General features: G+C 47.1%; 2 protein-coding genes across 5 annotated transcripts in view; one reads left to right on the plus strand and one right to left on the minus strand.

Moving 5' to 3' along the window:
* Positions 1–110: 110 nt before the first annotated feature.
* On the minus strand, positions 111–8324 carry wdr44 (WD repeat domain 44). 3 transcript variants are annotated; one of them, XM_084450474.1, is made up of 20 exons: positions 7829–8324; positions 7487–7520; positions 7005–7082; positions 5714–6380; positions 5327–5460; positions 5056–5151; positions 4796–4932; positions 4135–4218; positions 3914–4020; positions 3688–3839; positions 3095–3233; positions 2906–2970; positions 2652–2768; positions 2431–2553; positions 2079–2270; positions 1577–1678; positions 1370–1485; positions 1150–1277; positions 904–1038; positions 111–817 (listed from the first exon to the last, which is right to left on the minus strand). In XM_084450474.1, exons 1-20 carry the CDS (start codon positions 7903–7905, stop codon positions 729–731), a joined length of 2772 nt encoding a protein of 923 aa, XP_084306600.1. In that variant the 5' UTR covers positions 7906–8324; the 3' UTR covers positions 111–728. The 3 variants fall into 3 exon arrangements, with proteins under 3 accessions (XP_084306600.1, XP_084306599.1, XP_084306601.1); XM_084450473.1 differs by having other exon boundaries at positions 2897–2970; XM_084450475.1 differs by lacking the exons at positions 111–817; positions 1370–1485 and having other exon boundaries at positions 2897–2970.
* Positions 8325–13720: 5396 nt separating this feature from the next.
* Positions 13721–23218, plus strand: part of klhl13 (kelch-like family member 13) — a 36502-nt gene continuing 27004 nt past the window's right edge. The window contains exons 1-2 of one of the 2 annotated variants that reach the window (XM_084449363.1): positions 13721–13738; positions 19456–19540. In XM_084449363.1, coding sequence (XP_084305489.1) covers positions 19476–19540 — 65 coding nt within the window. In that variant the 5' untranslated portion in view covers positions 13721–13738; positions 19456–19475. The remainder of the gene's footprint in view (positions 13739–19455; positions 19541–23218) is intronic. The other variant, XM_084449364.1, reaches the window with a different exon arrangement.

Below are 23218 nucleotides of genomic sequence, written 5' to 3' on the forward strand. Positions count from 1 at the left end.
GGGTTCTTTTTCAGGTATCTTGCATGTAATCTCAATTTAGAAATCACAACTTTTTTTTTTTTTTTAAACCAGTGGTTCCATTTTATTTTTCATACCACAAACACCAACAAAGACATGGAGGAAGTCTTGTAACTGAAATGATTTGAGTTAGTGCTAATAATGCTTGAACAATTATTATAGACAGTGTCAGCGGCAAGGATTGCTGAGAAGGTGCACTAGGAAAGCGTTGAGGATCAGGTGTGAGACAGTGAGCCCCTTCCACTCAGCAGCATACAGAAAATACAGTGTATTATAATCATTCACCACTCGGCTCGTATTTGTGTAGTTTCCGTTTTTTGCTCCAATTACACAGACGAAGCTCCGCAGCCCCTCCCCCACAGGCTACTCTACAACGCGAACAAGGTGCACAGTTCCATGTTTAAAAAAAAAAAGAAAAAAGCAAACATCGAAAAGAAACGGGACATGAAGTGAGTTGCGTCCTCCATTTACAGTCCTCCACACCCATAATATTGTACCTCAGGGTCCCAGTTCTCTGGAGGATGACAGACTCGGATCTGTCATCCGAGACCACTCACCAGTCGGCCACGGATGAGATGAGAAGTGCCAGCAGCGGTTTGCTCCGCCTCCGTGGTAGGGCTCACTGTACACAGACTCACTGTACGAACAGTTCCACACCTGCTAAGAGTTCAGCCCGAGGCTGTGTGCCTTGATATGCCTCTGAAAAGAACTCAGTACTTTTTTACATTGATGAAAACTTTAATGGCGCCGGTGAAGTCCGCAGAGAGCAGAACCTCTGTGTGATCGGTCTTCAGGGCTCCTGCAACAGAGACAAGATGAGTGAGTTGTAAGACACCCGTCTCGATAACGACAACACTGAACTATTTCTCTCCGCCACGTTGGTACCTGAGGGAATGGTCTCGGAGTCTGTGGAGTCCACGCTCTTACACTCGGCATCGACCTTCTCCGCCCCAGCCTCCTGTGGGACGATCAGGCTGGGATGGGGTGCAAAGATGGCTGACGTCACAACTGCATTGTGGGCTGAAGGACGAGAAAGAGAGAGAGGATGAAGAGGAGGAGCACCACACAGCGTAGTACAGGCGGTGCCTCCCGCCGGCAGCGACACAGCTGGACATGGCGCCGTCCGCTCACCTTTGATCCCTTCCCAGAAGTCATTGCGGTCCCGCCGCACTGAGGTGAATTTGCTCAGGTCGTGGTAGGTGCTCCAGATGTACACGTACTTGTCCTCCGAGCCGCTGACGATGAACGAGTAGTCGTGGCTGAAAGACAAGAAGGGGCCCATGTCAGAACCCGGTGACCCGTGACCCTGCGACACACCCAGCACGGCCCGCTGAAGAGGGGCCTCCCCTACCTGAAGCTAGCCTTGATCTGGCTGCTGCTGTTGACGTAGCCCTTGTACTTCATGGACAGAGACAGGTCCCTCAGGTCGTACAGGCGGATGCGGGAGTCGTTCGACGTCACCAAGATCTGTGGGACGAGAGGGCGTCACTGCCGACAGACAGGACTCGCCGAAAAGGCCACGTTTGGCAGAGGGCATCGGGGAGGAGGAGGGGCATACCTTGTTCTCTCCAGGAAGTGGCTCGATGCCCGTGATTTTGCGTCCGACTCTGTTCCGCCCCCTGGTGGAGCGCACGTGAATCTGGGTGTGGTACTTGAGGCGCTGAGAGTACAACACAAAACAAATGGTAAGCGACATTCTACACGTAACGTTTTCATAACGTTCTTTTCATAATCACACTGATGATGAAATGCCCACTGGGGTCAAATCAACCTGAGGTAACGATCTGTAGTGATTCTATTGAGCAGTGCTGTTTACGAAGAGCTAGTCTCCCTCTGGTGACTGAGGAAGGGGTAGAGCTAGTCCCTCTGGTGACTGAGGAAGGGGTAGAGCTAGTCCTTCTGGTCACTGAGGAAGGGGTAGAGCTAGTCCCTCTGGTGACTGAGGAAGGGGTAGGGCTAGTCCCTCTGGTCACTGAGGAAGGGGTAGAGCTAGTCCCTCTGGTGACTGAGGAAGGGGTAGGGCTAGTCGCCCTCTGGTGACTGATGAAGGGGTAGAGTACCTCCGTGTCATAGAAGATGCAGCGTCCGTCGTAGGTGCCGATGACTGCGTACTTCCCGTTCTGGCAGAAGTTGGCGGCGGTGATGAGGCGCGTCTGGCCGTCCACCTCGTTCCACAGCGCCACCTTCTTGTCTGGAATGTTCCAGAGACGCAGCTTCCCGTCCAGAGAGCCACTCAGGAAGTACCGGTCATCCTGCAATGGACACGAGGATTAGAATAATTAACAGCGATGCATTCCTTAGAGAAATAAAGCTAAGGACTCACAGGTAAGATAAGGTTGATTCAGTCAGTCGGTCAATACAACTTTGACTGATTTAACTTTATTGACTGACTGAGCCGTACAAGTCACTTACTCTGGGGTGGAAGGCGATGGCTGTGACAAAGTCGATATGCTGGAAGCAGCAGAGACACTCTCTCCTGGAGATGTGCCACAGTCGCACCGTCTTGTCCATCGAAGACGAGAGCAGGAAGTAGTTCTGGAGTCAGAAGGACGATTACATCGGGTATTTGAGAGAGAGTGGGAATGTGTGTGAGTGTGTGTGAGGAAGGATGAGAGGGAGCCGTGAACCCTGACCTTTGACCAGGACAGGTCGAGCAGGTCAGCCGTGTGCCCTTTGTACTTGCAGAAGGGGACTTGGCGGAAGGGGGCGTTCCTGTCCTCAGTGTCGGGGTCCTCTGGAACGCTGCTCATCTAGAAACACAAAACATGAGCAAAACATCAGATATGTGCTCTTTCCTCATCGACGCCCCCGGGGCGAGGTTGCGCAACGGATCCCGGACTGTGAGCACGCCGCTGGCGTTGTAGACCCGGGTCCTAACCTGACTCACCCCACCGTCGGTGTCGGACTTGGAGGAGCACAAGCTTTCCTGGGAGGGAGAGGGGGACACGCGACCTGGAAGAGAACAGCTGTTAGAAACCTGCCGAATGAGCCTGACCGCTGACATGACCGGCAGGCACAAGCGGGACAACTTTGGAGCGCCGCTTACCCGAGCTTTAACTCGAGTTCACTAAAATACCTTCAGTGTTGTACTTTATCCTCATGTTGTTGAAGTAGTCAAAGGCGTTTTTCAGGACCCAGATTCGAACCACGTTATCTTGGCCTGCTGTGGCCAGCAGCCTCCCGCAGTGAGAGAACTTCATGGTCCACACTGCCCCCTAGGGGCACAACAGGGAAGGGGGTGAGCGGGTCCTGTGGCGCATGGCAGACGCAACTCCACATCCTCACATTCGTGGCCGATGTGAAGACATCAGGCACACCGATCATCTGTTATTTAATAAAAAGTGTAGCCCGTCTTTACTGAAAGACAAACTTAAGAGAATTTGATAAGGTTTGGAACCCCTTCACTAACTTCTTGGTAAGATTATTAAGTGATAGCTCATGCATTAGTTGGGTACTACCCTGAGCAGCTGTGGGAAGGGTTGGGGTGGGTGATTGTTATTGTCGTTTTGTTGTAATATATATATATATTTTTTACATGTATGTTTATTATTGTTAATATGTAAAACCTGAGCTGAATACGTGCACAATCTTCCGTATGTCAACGCTCTTGAATAAAAATACTTTTGACAAAACCGTAGCCCGTCTCAAAGCCCACCGGCGCAGTCTCACCATGTGTTCCCCGCTCAGGTCCTGGACCACCTTGATCTGATCGAAGTCGAAGGGGCCCTTGAAACTGTGGGCCGCCTTGAACTTGGCCGGCCTGGTGTAGGGCATCCCCTCGTCGTCGCTGGAGGAGGCGTCGTCCTGGTCTGTGTGAAAGACTGAGACAAGCCAAGAGTGAGAGACCCTCGCCCCCTAAAGGAACCATTTGCCCGGAGCGGAGGGGCTCGCCTACCTTCGTCGCGGACGCTCTTCACCTTGTTGACCGCCTTCTCCCCGTACTCCCCCGCCAGATGCTTGGCCCGTTTCACCGACTTGCCCAGGAACTTCTTCAGTTGTGTGCTGGGGAAGTTACACAGAGCCGTGTGAGACAATAGAGACACTTTTCAGCCTGCGTCCCAGCAGAGAGGGCGGGGAGATCAGAAACATGGCACCCAGCCCAGCGCCGGTCCTTACGTCCTCTGCTTCAGCCGGCCTCCGTCCGTGTCCGTCAGCGGCGCCTGGGACTTGTCGTCGTCGTCCGACTGCGCCGCGTCGTTGCTGAGAGGAAAAGCAGGGAGAGACACAATCTCACTCCAGATAACGTCCTCGGCGCCGCTTGGCGCCAGCACTGCTCGTGTTCCGCGTCAGTGTGCGGGAGAGCCACGGGGCGGGGCTGTGAATCGCTCCTACGTGTGTGTGTGTGTGTGTGATTCATGGATGTATTAATAGAACTGGATTCAGTGACTACGTTGATGCCTCGTTCTTGAGTGAAGCTTTTTGAACAGGGCCACCGACCCCTTTTGACATGTGCAGTTGTGCTTTTCTCATGTTTTAACCATGTGACCCGGCCGCGTCCACGAAGTTCACACGTTCATGTGGATGTTTAATGCGCGTTCACTGCTCTCCTCGCTGTATTGCATGTCCCTGCATTAGCATTGTAAAGTAATTTTAAAAATGATGCAAATAATAATTGCATGGTGCAAACTGTTCGTGAACGCGACGGGTCTGAGAAAAGCACAACTGCGCATGTCAAAAGGGGTCGATTCGGCAAGATGGCGCTGATCAAAATGTTTCAGGAAGTAAATGGCAGCCTGGCCCCTTGGTGTGATTGGAAGGCGCTGAGTGAGCCTCTCACGTGATGTACTCCTTGGTCCTCCTCATGATGTGCAGGGTGAGGGGGTTGATCCCCGTGGGAAGCTTCTCCTCCGCCTGGATCAGCGGGATCTCCTCCCCAGTGTCCAGGTTCTTGATCATCACGCTCGCCAGGATCTCCTGTCGAGACGCCAGGCGGCCAATCAGAGCCCGGACACGCGTATGGGGCGAGGCGGGAGCGCATCGGGAACTGATACAGAAGTGAGACCTACTGTACTCACGGCGAGGGGAAGGGATACCTACGTCATCAGTCAGCTCTCTGCCAGAGTTGGAGCGTGGGCGCTGGGGCCCTGGAGCGTTTCCTGCGCTGGCACAGCTGGCCTGTTCATCCTCATTCTCCTGCAGGAGCACACACACACACGCGCACACACGCGCGCACACACACACACACACGCACACACACACAAAAACACACACACGCAATCTTAAGAGATTTTCCACCGAGCCGGTGCCTCTTGGGAGAGGATATGAAACATTGCGGACAACAAGGGGTGGCCGGTGGTTCCTCGCTAACCTGTGCCGTCACCACCTTGTCCCCGCTGGTGGCGCTGGCCAGGTCCAGAGAGTGCTGCAGCTCCTTGGTGATGCTTCTCACCGTGCTGCTGGGGGACACCAGGCCGGACGGCTCCATGGTCTCGGCCGCCTCCGCTGCGCACACAACAACCGGGCAGGGAGAGCGGAGGCTTCAAAGGTCCACACACACTTTTATTGGAAGTCACTCAAATCAGTATGAAAGAATGTGGTCCATTACAGATTAGGGGGTAAGTGTGCTCACAGGCCACAAATGGCATGTGACGTCAATGTGCTCAGTCCCTAAAAGAGCATTTCAAACCTACTTGCTTATCCCTCTTGTGCACATTTGACCTTTTGCTGCTGCAGCAAAACACACAAGGTTGTTTACCTTCGAGCCCCGGGGGCCTCATGCCGTCCTGGGACTTCCTGCTGGGGGGCAGAGCAGGGCGGGACGGGGGAGGAGGCCGCGGGGGCGGAGCCCCGCTGGGGGGCGGTGGTCGAGAGGGCGGGGGCTTCTTGGTGCTGGCCACGATGTCGGGCTCTACGGTGAACTGGCGCGGGGGTTTGGAGGGTCCGGAGTCGTCGGACTCGGCCGGCTTGTCGGCGAGGGGGACCTGGTCCAGGAGGTCTGCTGGTCTCTGCGCCGCGTCGCCCTCGGCCGCCGTCTGGGGGAGGTCTGGCAGGTCCGGCGGTTCTGGCTGACTCTGACCCAGGGCGCTGGTGATGTCCGGAGGCTGGACGTGCTCCTGTGACCCAGACGAAGCGCCGGGGATATCCAGGGCCCCTGGGACAGACATGGAACCGGCCCCCTGCAGCCCTGCGTCTTCCTGTGCTTCCTCAGGGCTCCTGGCTGCAGGCGGAGGCTCCAGAGCAGCACCTCCTGGCCCCAGAGCAGCATCTCCTGGCCCCAGAGCAGCACCTCCTGGCTCCTCAGAAGCGTCGGGAGCAGCGAGCAGCAGGGACTCTTCCCTGGCGTCAGCGTCCTGCGGGCCCAACAGCAGAGCCTGGTCTGCAGCGCTCCCCTTCTGGCTCTCCTCTATGATGCTGTCAATGATCTAGAAGACATCAGGGGTGCGTTCAAATTCAGCGAACATAGCGAACGTTAGCGAACTATTTTCCGTTAGCTTTGTGTTTGCTGCAAACGTTTGCTAACAGAAGCTAACAGTCTGGAGAGGTAGTTCGCCAGTAACGGAACGAGGATCACAATGGACCCAGGCTTGTAGCCTAACGGTATTTTGGAACATTGTTGCGTTTATGCGGACTATTTGGAACGTTCATTAAAAGCCGTTCAAATGTGACCGTTTGGAGAAAACAAGTTTGCGACGAACGTTCGCCTCTGTTAGCTGAATTTGAACGCAGCCCAGTGTGCGCGGTCAAGAGCAGGATACATTACAGGATGCGTGTGAGGGGATTTTCATCCTTATGTTGTGATCGTCCAATCAGAATCTCAATCACATATTCACTCATGGAAATTGTTCACTCAATTTTAGACTACTTAGCGCTGTGGTCAACAACTCACTGGCACATATCCAAACCCTTTAGTGCAGGGACGAGGCTGACAGAACCTCCACTGGTGTGATAGATTTGAGCTGTATTGACAGCTGTCACTGTAGCTTGTTCGTTACACCAAGACTATAATACTCTGAGAATCTGGATTGTTAAGAGGAGGGCAGAGGTACCTGAAGCGAGTCATCTTGACTTGTCTCAGGTGGGGCCAACTCAACAGATTCCTCCTGCGGTGGATTCTCTACCAGCCCCTTCAAACACACGCAGAAAGACTAGCAATGAGAACGTACATGCCACTGCATTTCATGCAGACAATTCAAGCCGTCTACAACTCATAAGTATGCCTCAGCATTTTCAGTATATGCATTTTAATAAGGTTGGATTGTTTATTGACTAGCTGTCCAAGTGAGAATTGGCACAACTATATCCATTACAAACATGAACTATAAAATCTGTTTTGTGTTAACTTTTGACCTCCATAAAGCTCTTAAAGGCATTCTTCCTGTGTATTTGCCTTTCTCCTTCCCATTGCAGTTACTGTAGGCCCGCCCTTTATGAACAGTCATTCATTCGAAACTGATATAGAGATAAGTTTAACACACTGTTGAGCATGCATGGTTGTCAGTGCAAACAGTGCTCAGACTGCGGTACATACCTTGGCTGAGGGAAGGACAAACTTTGCAGGTGACCTGAACAGCATAAGAGAGTATGTTCTTTAGTCATCAGTTTGGCACTAAAACAGAAATAGCCCATAGGTGATGTGTATGTGCTCCTATTCTCATAGACTATCTTGGAATAACCTAGTTGAACCTCAACAGTCGAATACTCTTAGAACTCGAATCGCACAAAGTTAGTTGTCATTTGATTTGATTGTCAATCATATCATAACACAAGAAATAATGCTGACGTTACATTGGCAAGTCGTTTAACGTTAGATTGTGCTTGAATTTGTTAAAATAGCTACGATTTATATATATACGATAGCTGGCATACTTACACTTTGGGAGATGGACTAAAATGTACGTCTTCGGGGGCATCATAGAATTCTTCTGTGTCACTTGTATCTGACGCCATGCTATGATGCTACCTTCTTGCTAGTTGTCTAGCTAATGCTTGGACCTCTGTCTAGATCAAACTCTGAAAATGTTGCAGTGGTCGGATCTGTCTGAAAATATGTAACCTACAGACAACGTACACCAATTGAAAGTAGCCAAATGTAATATGTCTATACCCAGTTAGGAAGCTAGCCAAGCGAAGCGCTAGCTGGCTAGGCTAGGTAGCTAACTCCGTCCACCCCCACCCCACAGCAAAGTTCCTTGGATGGGGCTATTTGACACGCTATTTTATGCCGATAACGGCTGCTGCCCATAACGACTATCTACTCGAAAACGGGCCGCAGCAAATCCAAGTTTACGGGTAATCGGCTACAGTGGAGGAAAAATCAGAAAATAATGTTTAGCTAGCTAGCTAACTGTAGCATCCGATATGTCTGGTTTAGCTAGCTAGATACAACAGAGTTAAAGCTACGCGAGAACCGATTTTTGACAGTTCATCGACTCGGCGTAGCTGCCTGCAAAGGTGTAAGTGGGCGTTTTTTCTCTTTCGTGGAGTAGGATATTACTGCCACCAAGTGGTGGGTTTAAGTTCATCTGCTATTTTACACTATTTTGTGTAGTACAACCAGGCCAGGCCCAGCCTGGCTTATGTGCGTGGCTGCTTGTTTCTGTTCAGGACTGTTAGGAAGGAAGCTAGGCATGCCTCTGAAATAGCTGTGAATTGAAATGACATGAAATATACTTACTTACTTAATCCTCTTCGTCCCGGATGGGACATAAAGCTTTGATGATCAGCTTCCATCGGGACCTGTCTTGTGCTGCATGTTATGCCTCGTCTCATGTAAGGTTAATCTCATCTCAACATGAAATATAATGTCTGATAAATTAAGATAGGTCTTGTCACCTGGACACATCAGTTCCAATGCTTTCAATGCTAATCCAGTACAATAAGAGTGGGATAGCCAGTTAGCTCATGAGCTCACAACAACTAGCAGCAGCTTCAATAACATTAATGGTAGCGGTCAGTGGCTAAAGCAGTTACACTGATGATTCCTGTAACATTAGCTATTTTGATGCAATTGGTTCAACTTCTGTTTCTGGACAAAGGTAAGGGATAAACCCAGATAACACAAGGCTAGCGGACCTACAGCGGGTCCCTGATGGACGAGCTGGCGGACCTCCGGCCGAATCCGCTGGCGGGTTCCTGGCCATTTGCACATCGAATGGCAAGCAGACCTCTGGCAGATTTTTAGTATCAGGGACATCGGTCCGCAGACATACTCTCGATAACTGTACAGGCTATTGTAAGTCAATAACGTATTTAGTACAGCCCAATGACTTAAATGTAAAAAAAAAAAGATTTAATTGTTTGTTGTATTTCATTTATTGCTATAGCCTACTTCACGATGTAGATTCTGCTTCTACTGCAGGTTTGATAAGCATAAGTTCACACAGGAGAGGGAGGAGCTGACTACCAACCTCTTGTCAAAGGCACTAGGCTACTTACAATAACATAGTTTCACCCAAGGGATGTTGAAAGGCGAGAATAACTCCAGGTCTTATCAGTGGACGTCTATTGAAGGTTTGTAACAAGCAGGTTAACTGCGGTCTTCTGTAGCCTAATCTCTTCAACAGCTCACTGTCACACTCCATACCAGCCATATGGAAATCTGCCATCTGTCTAGTCCCCAAAAAGAGAGGCTAACCCCACCTGCAATAATGACTATCGCCCCGTAGCATTAACATTTCTGGTGATAGACCTTTGAAAGGCTCATTCTATCTCAGGAGAGGGAGGTTAGCGGGCTCACAGATCCACTCCAGCTTGCCTACAAGCAGCAGAGAGATGACGCAGTGCTGACTTCACTGCACCACACCCACACACATCTGGAGAAGCCCAACTCACTGGTCTTTGTGGATGTCTCAAGTGCATTCAACACTGTGCAACCCCACCTAACGGGACATAAACTCCTTAAGATGAATGTCAACCATCACAGTCTACTTCTCATCCTCTCTTTCTTCACAGGCCGACACCAGATAGTGAAATTCAACAACCACTACAGTTCCAACAGAACCTTATCCACTGGGGCACCACAAGGTTCTGCCATCTCACTAGTTCTGTTAACCCTGTACACAGACGACTGCAGTAGTTCAGACCCTGAGATACTGTACATCAAGTAGCCTACTTGTGGCGACACAGTCATTATCGATACCAACTCCAAAGGCCATATCAGTAAGGTAATGGGCAGCGCGTAGCTCTGGAGGTACAGCAGCCGGCTGGAGGTAGAGCGTCCGGTTTGATCCCAGCTCCCGGCAGTGTGCCAAAGTATCCTTGAGCAAGACGCTGCTCTCGAGCGGCATAGCGGCGCGGTACTTAGCACTGTCGCCTCACAGCAAGCTTTGGCGATGTTGGGGCTGGGGATGTTATCCCCAAGGTTGTCAGGTATCTCTCAGGGCTCTCTGTGCCGAGTTGGCATGTTCTCTCTGTGTTCACAAGGGTTTCCCCCCAAGAACCCGATACGAAAAACATGCAGAAGAACAGATGCTCTTCAGTCCTGTCCCTGACCTGGACTTGGACTGAGCACTTGGACTTTGTCCCCAGGCGCCACTGATGAGGCTGCCCACAGAGGCTCAGGACAGCTGGGATGGGGGTTGTTTGATGTGTCGTTGCTCACGTGTGTAATTGTGTGTCTTGCGGTATGGTGAGGCCCCATTGAGGTCCTGTAATATATACTATTTATACTATCTATACTATAATCTGTTTATTTATACTATATTATTTTACCATAATCTTACTATAATCTGCTATAGGCAAGGCAAGTTTATTTGTACAGCACATTTCAGCAACAAGGCAATTCAAAGTGCTTTGCATGAGACATTAAAAGCATCAAGACAAAGTGCAAGAAACACATAAAAGGTCATATAAAACTAAATGTAAAAAAAATGCAGGAAAAATAAAATACAGAAATAAAAGTTACAGTGCAGTGTATGAATGAATAATTATTTGATTTAATAAAAAGCAGCGGCAAAAATAAGTCCTCAGTCTTGATTTAAAAGAACTGAGAGTTGCAGCAGACCTGCAGTTTTCTGGAAGTTTTTTTTCCAGATATGTGGAGCATAAAAACTGAACGCTGCTTCTCCATGTTTTGTTTTAACTCTGGGGACAGAAAGCAGGTCTGTGCCAGATGACCTGAGAGGTCTGGATGGTTCACAACGTAGCAGCGGATCAGAAATATATTTGGGCCCTAAACCATTCAGAGCTTTATAAACCATCAGCAGTATTTTAAAGTCAATTATTTGAGATAGGAAGCCAGTGTAAAGATCTCAGAACTGGAGTGATCCACTTTCTTAGTCTTAGTGAGGACTCGAGCAGCAGTGTTCTGAATCAGCTGCAGCTGTCTGATCGATTTTTTAGAGAGACCTGTAAACACACCGTCGAGTCTACTGAAGATAAACGTATGGACAAGTTTTTCCAGATCCTGCTGAGACATAAATCCTTTAATCCTTGATATATTCTACTTTGTAATTGTCCATTCAGGTCTGGGTCCATGACTACACCAAGATCCATGGCTTCGTTTGTGGTTTTTAGCATTACTGATTGGAGCTGAGCGCTGACTTTTAATCATTCTTCTTTGGTTCCAAAGACAATTACTTTTATTTACTTTTAATTTATGTTTTATTTTTGTTTAGTTGAAGAAAGTTCTGGCACATCAAATAGTTGATTTGTTCAATGCACTTACTCAGTGCTTGAATGGGATTATAGTCCACTGGTGATATAAATTTGAGTGTTGTCTGCGTAGCTACAGTATGGTAACATATTTTGATGTTTTCCATAATTTGAGCTAGTGGCAGCATGTAAATGTTGAACAGAATAGGCCCCAGAATGGAGCCTTGGGACACTCCACAGGTCATTTTTGTTCACTCAGATTTGTAATTGCCTAGAAGTAGTCTCTGTCCATCAAGTAGGATTCAAACCAGTCTAGCACTGTGCCAGAAATTCCCAGCCAGTTTTCCAGTCGGCCTAGTAATATGTTGTGGTCAACCGTGTCGAATGCAGCGCTGAGATCCAGTAATACTCAATGAAATTCTGCCATTGTCTGTGTTTAAATGGATGTCATTGAAGACGTTAACAAGCGCAGTCTCTGTGTTGTGGTGTGGTCGAAATCCTGACAGGAAGACATCAAAACAATTATTTAGTGCCAGGAAGTTGTTCAGCTGTTGAAAAACTGCTTTTTCAATTATTATACTTAAAAACAGGAGGTTTGATATGGGCCTATAATTGTTCATTTGTGAGGTGTCTAGATTATTCTTTTTTAAGAGTGGCCTGACGGCTGCAGTTTTCAGGGTTTGTGGGAACACACCTGAAAGAAGAGATGTGTTTACAATTTGTAGTAAATCAGATGCCATGCAGTTAGATACATTTTTTAAAAGCCTGTAGGCAGAATATCAAGGCAACGGGAGGAGGATTTAAGATATTGTATAATGTCCTCCAGGGTTTTATGGTTGATCGGATAAAATTGTGTCATGGTATTGATTTTAAGTGGACACTACAACACGTATATTGTACCTGATATGGAGGCACTGACTGCTTGTCTAATTAACTAAGAATGAGGCAAATTCATTGCAGGCCCTGGTGGATAGAAGTTCAGAGGCTACTGACACAGGAGGGTTTGTTAGCCTATCGACAGTGGCAAACAAAGCACGTGCATTATTATTGTTTGTTTATAATTAGACAAAGGTAGGACCCTAGGCCGTAGCGCCATGGGTCGACCGTGCACTTCACCGCCTGGCCCCCAGAGGGCGCGCGGGATTGAAACGGCCAATGTTGGAAAGTCACAGACGCACTGGATTTGGACTGGCAAAAAGCTCTCTTCGTAACAAACCCAGCGACCCCGTTTGCACCCCCAAGTTCCATGCCCAGTCATCTGTCCTGCAGGCTTTCTACAAATACTTTGTGGCATCTGTACTGACCTTCAATATCACGGCATGGTTCAGATGATGCGTTCTATCAACCTGAACCCCCTCAATAGGATTGTAAAGATCAGCAGTAAGGTCATCATCGGACAGGAACAGGAGCCACTCAGCAATACCCATAAGAAACGGACAGTAAAGAGAAGGCCTGACAAATAGCTGAAGACACCACACCTTCTATAAACCCTTTCCCTCTGGACGCAGACAGGTCTCTGCCCCTCAGAACCAGGAAGGCCACATCTAGACCCCATCCTCCTCCAGGCCCAGGCCCAGCCCCACCTGTTCCCTAAGGGATACGGACTATCAGCCCTCTCTGTTCATGCCTCCGCCCTCATTAGTCACACACACGCACCTAGCTTCATAGTTCTTCCCACCGCATTTTTTCGCCTTTTTATTCTTAGCGTTATATTTAAATTTGTACGTGTAGTATATTCGACTGTATCTGTAATTATTATGAGTCCACGTAAATGAAGTTCCTCACAGAAAATAAAGTAGGCCTGCTTTGAATTTGAATTGATTGATCTGTGTGATAATATAATAATAATAATAATAACGGTCATCGTAACGTCAGTTTCTCTCTACACACGTGTTAGGGGAATGCTCCAGTATCGATAGACTACCACGGTTCCTCTGACTGCTCCGTGGCCGTGTGAAGTTTTCTACTCTCTGGGAACCTCCCTCATTGCTGTGAGCGCTGACCTCCTCCATCATGTTAGTTAAATGGCTGGGTTTCTGATCCTGAGTGCCATGTGAAACCACCAATAACCAGCCTGGATACTCCACATTCCAGCAAGCGACCCCTGGATAGGCTGGAACTCCGAGTTTACAGTGGATTTGGGGGTGTCGCTAATAGAGGAAAGCAAGGACGTATCCCGTAGTTGCAGGTAAGAATTTCCCAGCATAAAAGTTTATTAAGCGGGATTAAATATAGTTTAGAAGTAAGGTGAATGTTACGCGTATCATTTAAACTAACGACTAACTAGATAACGCACGTTGGGTGGTGCCAGCTAACGTTTGCCTGCTAGCTGGCTAACGTTAGCTACCAAGTTGTTGCTTTTAGATGGTTGGTAACGTTAGGTTTGCTAGCACATTACGTTAGTAGCACAGCGAACGAAGCTACCTAGCTTGGTACTTGGCAAGTCAGATTCCCATTTAACTGTAACGTCAGTTTTTCTTTTTCTTTTCTAGGCTAGTCTACTTGATATCTCGCATTGGTATTTGTGTGAAGCTAACTTAGCTGTGAATATGAGCTAGCTGGTTAGCTAGCTAGCGCAAACGTTAGGCCTCGAGAGTGGATAACGTGAACATTTTCGAGACGTCAATATACCACACAGTGTTTAGTGCATGGCCCGAGTCTACCAAGTTAGTACTAAGAACATCACGTTGACGGCTCTTGTGAGTGAAAGCCAGACAACTGCTGTAGTGGCTACCAAACGCAGCTAGCCAGAGTACATAACATAAACTCGCTCGTTGTCGCGATGGCCAACCATGCTATAACATAGTGTAACTAGATTGCGAACTTATGTTTTTGTTTGTCCGTAGTCAATGCCTCCACATGAAGTTGATAGCTAGCAAGCTAGTAGTATACGTCATTTATTTTGGGATGATAATTACAGTGTGGGCGCGCACGCATCCCTATTAAGCACAAGTCATTCGCACCAATTCGATAGACTGCAGAAAACTGGGTTCTAACAGGCAGGCCACCTCGGTTTGGTATGCATTGGCGTCTGCCTCGTCGGCTGATGTTGGAGCTGAGCTGGAGAGGTTGAACTCACTTTACCCCCCACCATGAAATCAGGCGGTATATTTGGGGCACCTGTCGCTCAGGCGATAGAGCGGGTCGTTCAACGATCGTAGGGTCGGCGGTTCGAGTCCCGGCTCCTCCTGTCCACATGTCAAGTGTCCTTGGGCAAGACACTGCGGACCCTGAATTGCTCCCAATGAGCAGGCTAGCATCTTGTGTAACCGAGTGAAACTCAAGAGTTGGAGTTAGAGTTAGATTTTCTAACTCTGTTACACTTGCTGCTGCCATTGGTGTGTAAATGTGTGTGTGGATGGGTGAATGAGAGGCAATTATAAGTGCCATTTATCATATTCGTTTGACCCGTGTTCGTACATTAGTGCGTTCGTTCGTCCATCACAAGCCCACCGGGTCACAATTCATTTTTCCATTTCCAAGTGTAACCAAGTTGAATTGGTTAAACTCACTCCTCAGTATGAATACCGCCCACTCGCATCATCAAAGAGCTAGCTTTTCTGGTAGCGGTGTTTATGAGAGGTGGTCATGTGCGTTCGCAAATCAGAGGACCCGGGTTCCATCCCAGTGTAGGTGAGTTGCAGGAGGAAACAATACCTGTGACACCGGTGATACACAGTTGGGCTCAGTTCGACCAACTGGGGCTGTTGTGGTGTTGGAATGAGTGTAGGGGGGTGAGTGTAACCGAGTTGAGTAGCACAGAATCGAATACATGAGACTGACTGACCGGTCACCGATCATGGCTGATGAGTTGAAAAATGGCCAATTCCGGTCAGGTCACCTACATTTTAGTTATTTTGCAGTAAGGGTGGGAATCACATGGTAACTCACGATACGATAACCGTACAATATTTTGCCCCCGATACCGATCATGGTTTCCGTTATACATTCGCTACATCGTTATACACGATTTTGGTCAGGCGTTGCTCGAAAAAGAGTTCTTTGCTCTCAAGCTTCTTTACCTGGTTAAATAAAGGTTAAATAAATGAACATCAAATAATTTCCGCTGCTGCTTCAGAATGTTTTTTTTCTTCTTTTTACTCTGCGTAGCGGTAGACTACAGCGGTCAGCTCTGCAAAATGAATGGTCGTCCGCTCTCTGTCCACTTTGAGGATGAGCAATTGGAACACTGACAGGATGTCCATCAGTCGGGAATTCATGAAAAAATAAACTGTGCATTTTCTCCTGACAGTCTGGTGACGCCACTCGAGCGGATAGGATAGGAGAAGAACAAGAAAAAAAGGTATATAGGCCTAGATTTAGCAAGCCAATGAAGAGGGGGCAATATATGGTGTAATAAGCCATATAAATAAATTAAATTAAATGGTTAACTGTCTCCTATACACCCTCGTTGTGCACGCTCTGTGTGGTTCCATATTCATGAATGAGACTTTCCACTCCAGCCTATTTGCTGTGGCTGCGGTTACAGGCAGTATTTCTTCAATTCAATTGAAATCATTCTGACTGTTTACATGGACGCTAAATAAAATGATCCGATAAGATGTCTTTACATGCGCCAAAGCATTTAATCAGGATATAATTGTTTGACATGCACAAAGTGTTTCCACGCATCCTCCACAATGTTTTAACGTCTATAATTTATTTTGTGATGTTGTTACACTTTCACATTACAGAGTTGTTTAATTCATTTTCCAAATCACTATCACGGAGGCTTCTGAGGCAATGTGCACTGAGGCTGATCTGGCCTAGATGTGGGGCAAACTTGCACGGAGAAAGTAGGCCTACATGTATTACATGGAGCTGGCACCTACAGCCAGCTTGCTGTTAACACTGTCCTGTCGCGCTGTACGCTGTCACATCAAAGGTGCATGATGCAGTGCATGAAGCGATCCCATTCTCCTGCTTTTTTAACATTACTCTTATTCTATATCTGCGCTGTTCTCCTTTGTTAGTTTGTGTAATCGAGACAAAATAATGAAAAATAATAACTTTGGGGGGTAATTGGGGGGTAAAGAGAAACCCAGGGTGTGTGACCCTGATGTAGGAGAACATGGGAGTCAGGGGGCACCCAGGGTCTGTTGCATTGTGGGGGGAGACGTATCTGGCAATAGAAGTTGTATTTAATATTTTTAAATTGCAGATTGATATTCATGCGCACACACCACCCAGGGTACAACAAAGCCCTGTACCCCCGCTGCTGAAAAAAACCCTAGACGAAACACTGCCAATGGTATCAAAATACAGAGATTCTTGGTATCAAGATACAGAGATTCTGCGATAATCAAACATTGTGAGACAATTCATTCATCAATGATACATCACGCTGTGTTAACTGAAGATACACTATAAAGGCAAAAAGCAGGAATTATGTGTTTTATTCATTCACTGCAGCATTGTTGTCGCTGGTGGTGGTGAACAATGAAATCACATCTTTCTTCCTCTTAGTTTAGTGTCTCTAACATAAACACACATACACACACACACACACACACACACACTGACTCCAACTTGTCCATGTGTGCCTGCCATCATACCAATATAAAATACAAATAACTTTATTAATAAAATTATTTTACCTGGTAAAATAAAGGTAAAATAAAAATAAACAGTGCTAAAAGGCCAAACTGCCCAGAAAGCAAGTTAAAATGTTTTATAGAAAGGACTTGGTCCCCCCCCCCCCCCCCCCCCCCCAAAAAAAAAAAATCACGATATTGGGATACATGTATCTATTCTATCGCAAGAGGGCACAATACAAAAATCGTTGTATAGATATTTTGTCACGCCACTATTTTGCAAGACGCCTTTATACAAATCGACTTACAATAAGGACATTTGTCTAGTAAGTGACCCAACTGTACATCTAGTCATCGTCGGAAAGCCTTCAATAACAAGTGCCACCAGCAGTCACAGTGCTGGTAGTTTTTGTGTAATCCTGCTAACAGACAAACACACAAACAAATGCACACATGCCACCGAAAACATTACCCCTCGCCCTGCGCTGTCGCTGGGGCGGAGGTAATGAACCCACAGACAAACAAATTCTCAGCTAGCAGCTTATGTGGGGATTGTATGAAAATGAGTTTGTATCATGACTAGCACTGTACAGACATGAACATGAATTTCTTGTAAAGGACAATAAAGAATCTGTCTCTATATCAAGCTAAACAATCTAGCAAGCTGACAATCTGCAACCAGCTGGAGGCAAAAGGGATTAGAAATGGTGCTCAGAGAGCACAGACTTCCTCCCCTGAATGCATTTCGGGGGGCAGAGCAGTGCACTCCGGGCTCTACCCCCGCACACCTCAGTCCAAACCCCGTGTCTCTAGCACCCCCACACAGGGAGCTGGCTTCGCTCTGTACTTTTTCTTCATTCGTGGATCCGGCCAGTGATTCAGATCTGCTGCAAATTTTAATGGCTTTAAGGTGGCCCATGCTACACCCCTCCACCAAGTTTCATAAAAATCGGTTTGGTAGTTTTTGTTAAAGTCCAAAAAATGAATGTAAGTGAATGAGCAGTATGGCTGTGTTTGGGTGGCCCGTGGACCCGACCTGTGATTCGGATCCGCTCCAAAATGTAGGTGGTTATAAGTAAGCCCATGATACACCCCTCCACTAAGTTTTGTGAAATTCGGTCCAGTAGTTTTTGCGTAATCCTGCTAACCGACAAACACACGCACGCACACACACACACCACCGAAAACATTACCTCTCGCCCTACGCTGTCGCTGGGGCGGAGGTAAATATGACGGTCTACTATGCAATCCGATGGCATGGCGCATTGCTCAGCTCCGGTAGGCTTGAAAATATAGACTTCTGGGGATTTTTAAGAATTAAATTTGGGTATTCGCTTGGAAACGCCAGCGAGTATTCGAAGCCTGTAAAATGGTATTCGGGAGAGCCCTCGAGGACAGGAAGGAAGAGGACATGTCAAGCAACTGTCCTTCATAGTGACTGAACAATGGGCCCTTTGCCACTGAGTAGATAAAGGGTTGTCAGCTGATGACTGAAAGCCATTTCTGAAATAAGGCGTTGTGGTGCTTGCCACCTCATAGACATTGGCCGGGTTTCCCGATGATGAACCTTCTTAAGGAACCCTTCTTAAGCAACCCTTTGCATGGGAGTTAAGAAGTACTTTGGAGTTAAGAAGCTTCTTAACTCGTTCGGGAAACCTGGCCATTATGTCCTCATGGTGGGAACTTCCTAGATCCTAGAATACTTTAGAGGCCTCCGCCACAAACTATAGACCAACCCCATGTGAACTGTGATTGTAGGCCTACACATTCAGGCATTGTCTGTTTAGCTTGCTTCACCCCCACCAGCTTCCACAATCCCTGGACAAGGCTCTGTTAAATACCACCTATACTTTATCATAACCGGACATCTAGGGCAGTGAGTACAGTGTGAGTACAGAGTACAGTATTACTGAACCTGGCTATTGCAAACCTTTCCTCCCATTCACTATTCCCTCCGCCCCCATCTTTCTGAGTATGCCTGGTCCCCTATTGTGGATCTGTGGTCATCTGGACTGTGAACCCTATCCACGCCCAGACTGTGCAGTAATTATCACCCCATCTGATCTATCCCCTGTCATCAGCACCATGCCTCACGGTGGGGTGCAGGCCGGACAGATGGCCGGCAACGCCCCAAAATAGAAGTCTGAAATATTAATAGAATGCCCATATGCTCATACTCCGTTAAAAGTAGATGATGTTGCTCAAACCTAGACTATTTCAGTGTTTCTATGCTATTTTTAAAGCACTCTACAAACTGCATACTCTGTGTGGGGGAATGGGGTTCTCTAATATAGACCTTTACAATGTGTTGTAAACTTTGTTTTTCCGGATGACCTTTTCAGGATGGTAAAGTTGTTTTCCTGTCTTTCAGAGGTGTGGTTTGGAGAGGGCATGGAGCACCCTGTACACAGAGGGGAGACGGTGTCCTTCGGACCTCACGACAGGTACTGTGCAATGTATGTAAACATTTCTTCTGCCTTTATAACATCAGTCGTCCTTGCTTTCCTCAGAAGTGCCTGCCATGTTTTCCTATGTTATACGTGAGCATGTGGTAACTTCACCTCAGAAGTGCCTGACTCTGCCTGTTTTCCTATGTTATACGTGAGCATGTGGTAACTTCAAACACTTCGTTTTCATTTCACTAAAGGAACTCACTGCTCAGTTGCAGCTAGACGTTGGCCATTCTCTTTCATCTCCAAGTGTATGAACGTAGTCTAACAACATGAAATGATTTTCACTATCAGGTCTGCTCTCTCCATCGAAGGGATAGTATGTAAATAATAGTTTTAAATGAAAAGAATATTTCCTTTTGGTCGGTAGCCTACAATTTCTACCCATTTCATCATTCATGATAACTTGTTAAATATCTTAAAGTCTGACATTTCTTCCAACTAACATCCATTACATGTTTAAAATGTAATCCAAAAACATTGTAGTGGGTTTTCAGTGAGAGGGCAGTGTGTGGGCTCGTTCTGTTGACTATGCTGTAGTGATTCAGGTCAGGTTACAGCACATATCCAATCCATGACTAGTCTGTCATAGGGCAATCCCTGTCCCCTTGTCTCTGGGTAATGGGGGCTACTCTCCAGGCCTGTTTTGCGACACATTAATTCCTGTGTACCTGCACGTTCAGTCGCAGCCGACACTCCAGATGAACACCGGAGACGCATTGTAAACGTATACACGTAGTTAAACGCATGCATATCGCGGGCTTTGTGTCCGGCACTCTGTGGCATTTGTCAGGCCTCTCTAAACCCCGGCCGTTCATGCCTGGTTGCTTGTTGTTGCTGCAGCTGTTCGAGGGATTTTATCTTCTCAGACCAAGTTCCTCAAATGGAAGCATTTTCATGATGTATAGTTACAGATTTAGCAGCTTATACTGTATGCATCAGTGTGTGTGGGCCTAACTTATGATGTGTTGGAACACATAGCTTTTTCTGTGCACTAAACATTTACCAAACGCTATCGTCCACCAGTTTCAACCAAGCCATTTGCTGCTATGGCAGTTAGGAGTTCCACATAAATTATTTGTGCGACTATGAGTGCTTAAAGCCTATTTGGACAAGGCTTTATAGTCTATTCTGTGTTCAGTTCTTTTCAAGTCACGCATTAGTTTGACAAGACTTGTCCTTGAGTAGACCACTAGACCACATGCTGATCTGCTGTCAGCTAACAAGCATGGAGGAAGTGGTTGCTAGGCCAGTCCAGTGAGTATACCTCTGGCTGTTCGTGGTTGCTAGGCCAGTCCAGTGAGTATACCTCTGGCTGTTCGTGGTTGCTAGGCCAGTCCAGTGAGTATACCTCTGGCTGTTCGTGGTTGCTAGGCCAGTCCAGTGAGTATACCTCTGGCTGTTCGTGGTTGCTAGGCCAGTCCAGTGAGTATACCTCTGGCTGTTCGTGGTTGCTAGGCCAGTCCAGTGAGTATACCTCTGGCTGTTCGTGGTTGCTAGGCCAGTCCAGTGAGTATACCTCTGGCTGTTCGTGGTTGCTAGGCCAGTCCAGTGAGTATACCTCTGGCTGTTCGTGGTTGCTAGGCCAGTCCAGTGAGTATACCTCTGGCTGTTCGTGGTTGCTAGGCCAGTCCAGTGAGTATACCTCTGGCTGTTCGTGGTTGCTAGGCCAGTCCAGTGAGTATACCTCTGGCTGTTCATGGTGCAGTGGAGCGAGTGGAGGGGCTGAAGGGTAACTGAGGGGGAAGTGGATTACGATTTAATCAAATGCCTACATCACCATTTATTATTGAGACAAAACATGTCGTATCACACCAACTAACTGTAGTTTTAGCTGTGCGGCGATGAATAAATCGTACATGACAAGTTTTGAGTAGGGATGTTCCTAACGGCTAATTTCCCTGATGTTTAAACTTAGACTAAGTCTAAAAGTAACAAAATACTCAGACAGCTGATCAATGTCTTTATTTGCCTGGCATTGTTAACTTTAGTAACAGATGCTGCTCATCTATATTAGATGACCGGCGACCGATGTCCACATGCACTTCACTGCATACCCGCCACAGGGCGCTGCATGCGCAAGATTGAAATGGCTATATCAATGCAAATATATTGATGTTTTAACATTTAAAACGTATCCTATGTGCTATGTCTGTTTAAAACATTAAGAAAAAAGTTAGGCTAATTTGTCACATCCATAGTCTGTGTTCGCAATGTGTAAACCTAGGATCCTATGTTACCAGTGTGTATGCTAATTTCCCAAAAAGGCTTGTCCAGTGGTTTGTTTATTAAGACGGAGAAGGAAACCTAACTTCAATAATGTATTTCTCCAGCTTTCGTCCATTCAAATCGAAATATAAAGTTTTTTGTTGTTAATGGACTCACATCTGGCTGAGGGCCTACGCTACTCATCTGACAAGAGCTTCATCTATGGGACATTTTTTATTTCCAGTGGATCTCTTAGTTAATTCAAGAAGATTGATCCAGGAAAGCAGTTTAGTGTTGTGGTATTCTGTATGGGAAATGCATGTGATTTCAGGCGCACAGTAGGCTGGGCATATAGCAGAGGGGAGAGGGGCTCTGTTCTGTCTTCTACTCCCTCTGCTGTTTGTTGGCCTTCAGTCTCTCTGTCCTGCACAACTAATAGTCATAGTAATAGCCTAGGTCTAAAACCAATGATTGGCCTGTCCTATATAATTCACAAGGCAGGTGAGTGGTCTTAGCCCACCAGCACATCATGACAGTGGAGCAAAAAAACAACTGCTCGAATTCAAGAATCTCAGTCGACTTAAGGGTCTCAGACTCAACTCGTTGACTTTCACGGGGCAGCCCTAGAAATGTCACACTATTAAGAATTCTTGACATGGACTTCAGCTATGTACTGTAACCTGTAACCGTTTTAAATTATTATGTAAATTGCAGTTTTGATTTGTGTCTCTGTGTAAACTCGCCATCACCGTAAATGAGGGCAACCTCAGTGCTGTAAATGAGGGCAACCTCAGAGTATAAATAAAGGTTTGAAATGAAATGAAATCCTTGGATGAGAGGGAACGTAATTGCGGAAATGAGCAGAGCACCAAGCTCCATGCCTGAGTTGTATCATCCTCTCAAGATGGATGTTCATCTGAGAAGGTTGTGGATTGCGGGTAGTTCATGATCAGCTGGCCCTCCCAGGCAAGGTCATGGCTGGCTGCACTCACTGCCTTCCTAGTGTTCACGCTCAGTGAGAGAGCTCCATGATGACCAGAGCTCCATGACCGACCAGTTCCTTGCTCTCTTTCCAATGGTCAAGGGGACAATCTTTCTTAAAGAGGCTATTATGAAGTCCAATAATTTACATGGCCAGGTCCTAACTCTATTCTCTCATAGCTAGTGGCCAAGAGATTGATGCTTAGATGTATAGTGTTATATTTACAGTAGCCTACATATTATTGTCTCTGCAAGAGGTGAGGGGGATATGGGCCTGATCTATCCCTACCAACGTGGTCTTGTCTACCAGATTACATGCTGTGTTTGTGATGTCCTATACATCATACCGCTCAGGTCTTATCCGCTATTTGATGGTAGAAAATTGCATGTTATTTCCCCATTGGAAGCTAGTGTTATTTTGGGGCACTGCTGTTGGAGGGTGGGAGCAGCTACTGTATTCTAAGCCACTGCTCAGTGCTGTGTGTGTGCATTTCC

This window comes from Borostomias antarcticus (genome assembly GCF_949987555.1).
Source record: "Borostomias antarcticus genome assembly, chromosome: 15".
Classification (NCBI taxonomy): domain Eukaryota; kingdom Metazoa; phylum Chordata; class Actinopteri; order Stomiiformes; family Stomiidae; genus Borostomias; species Borostomias antarcticus.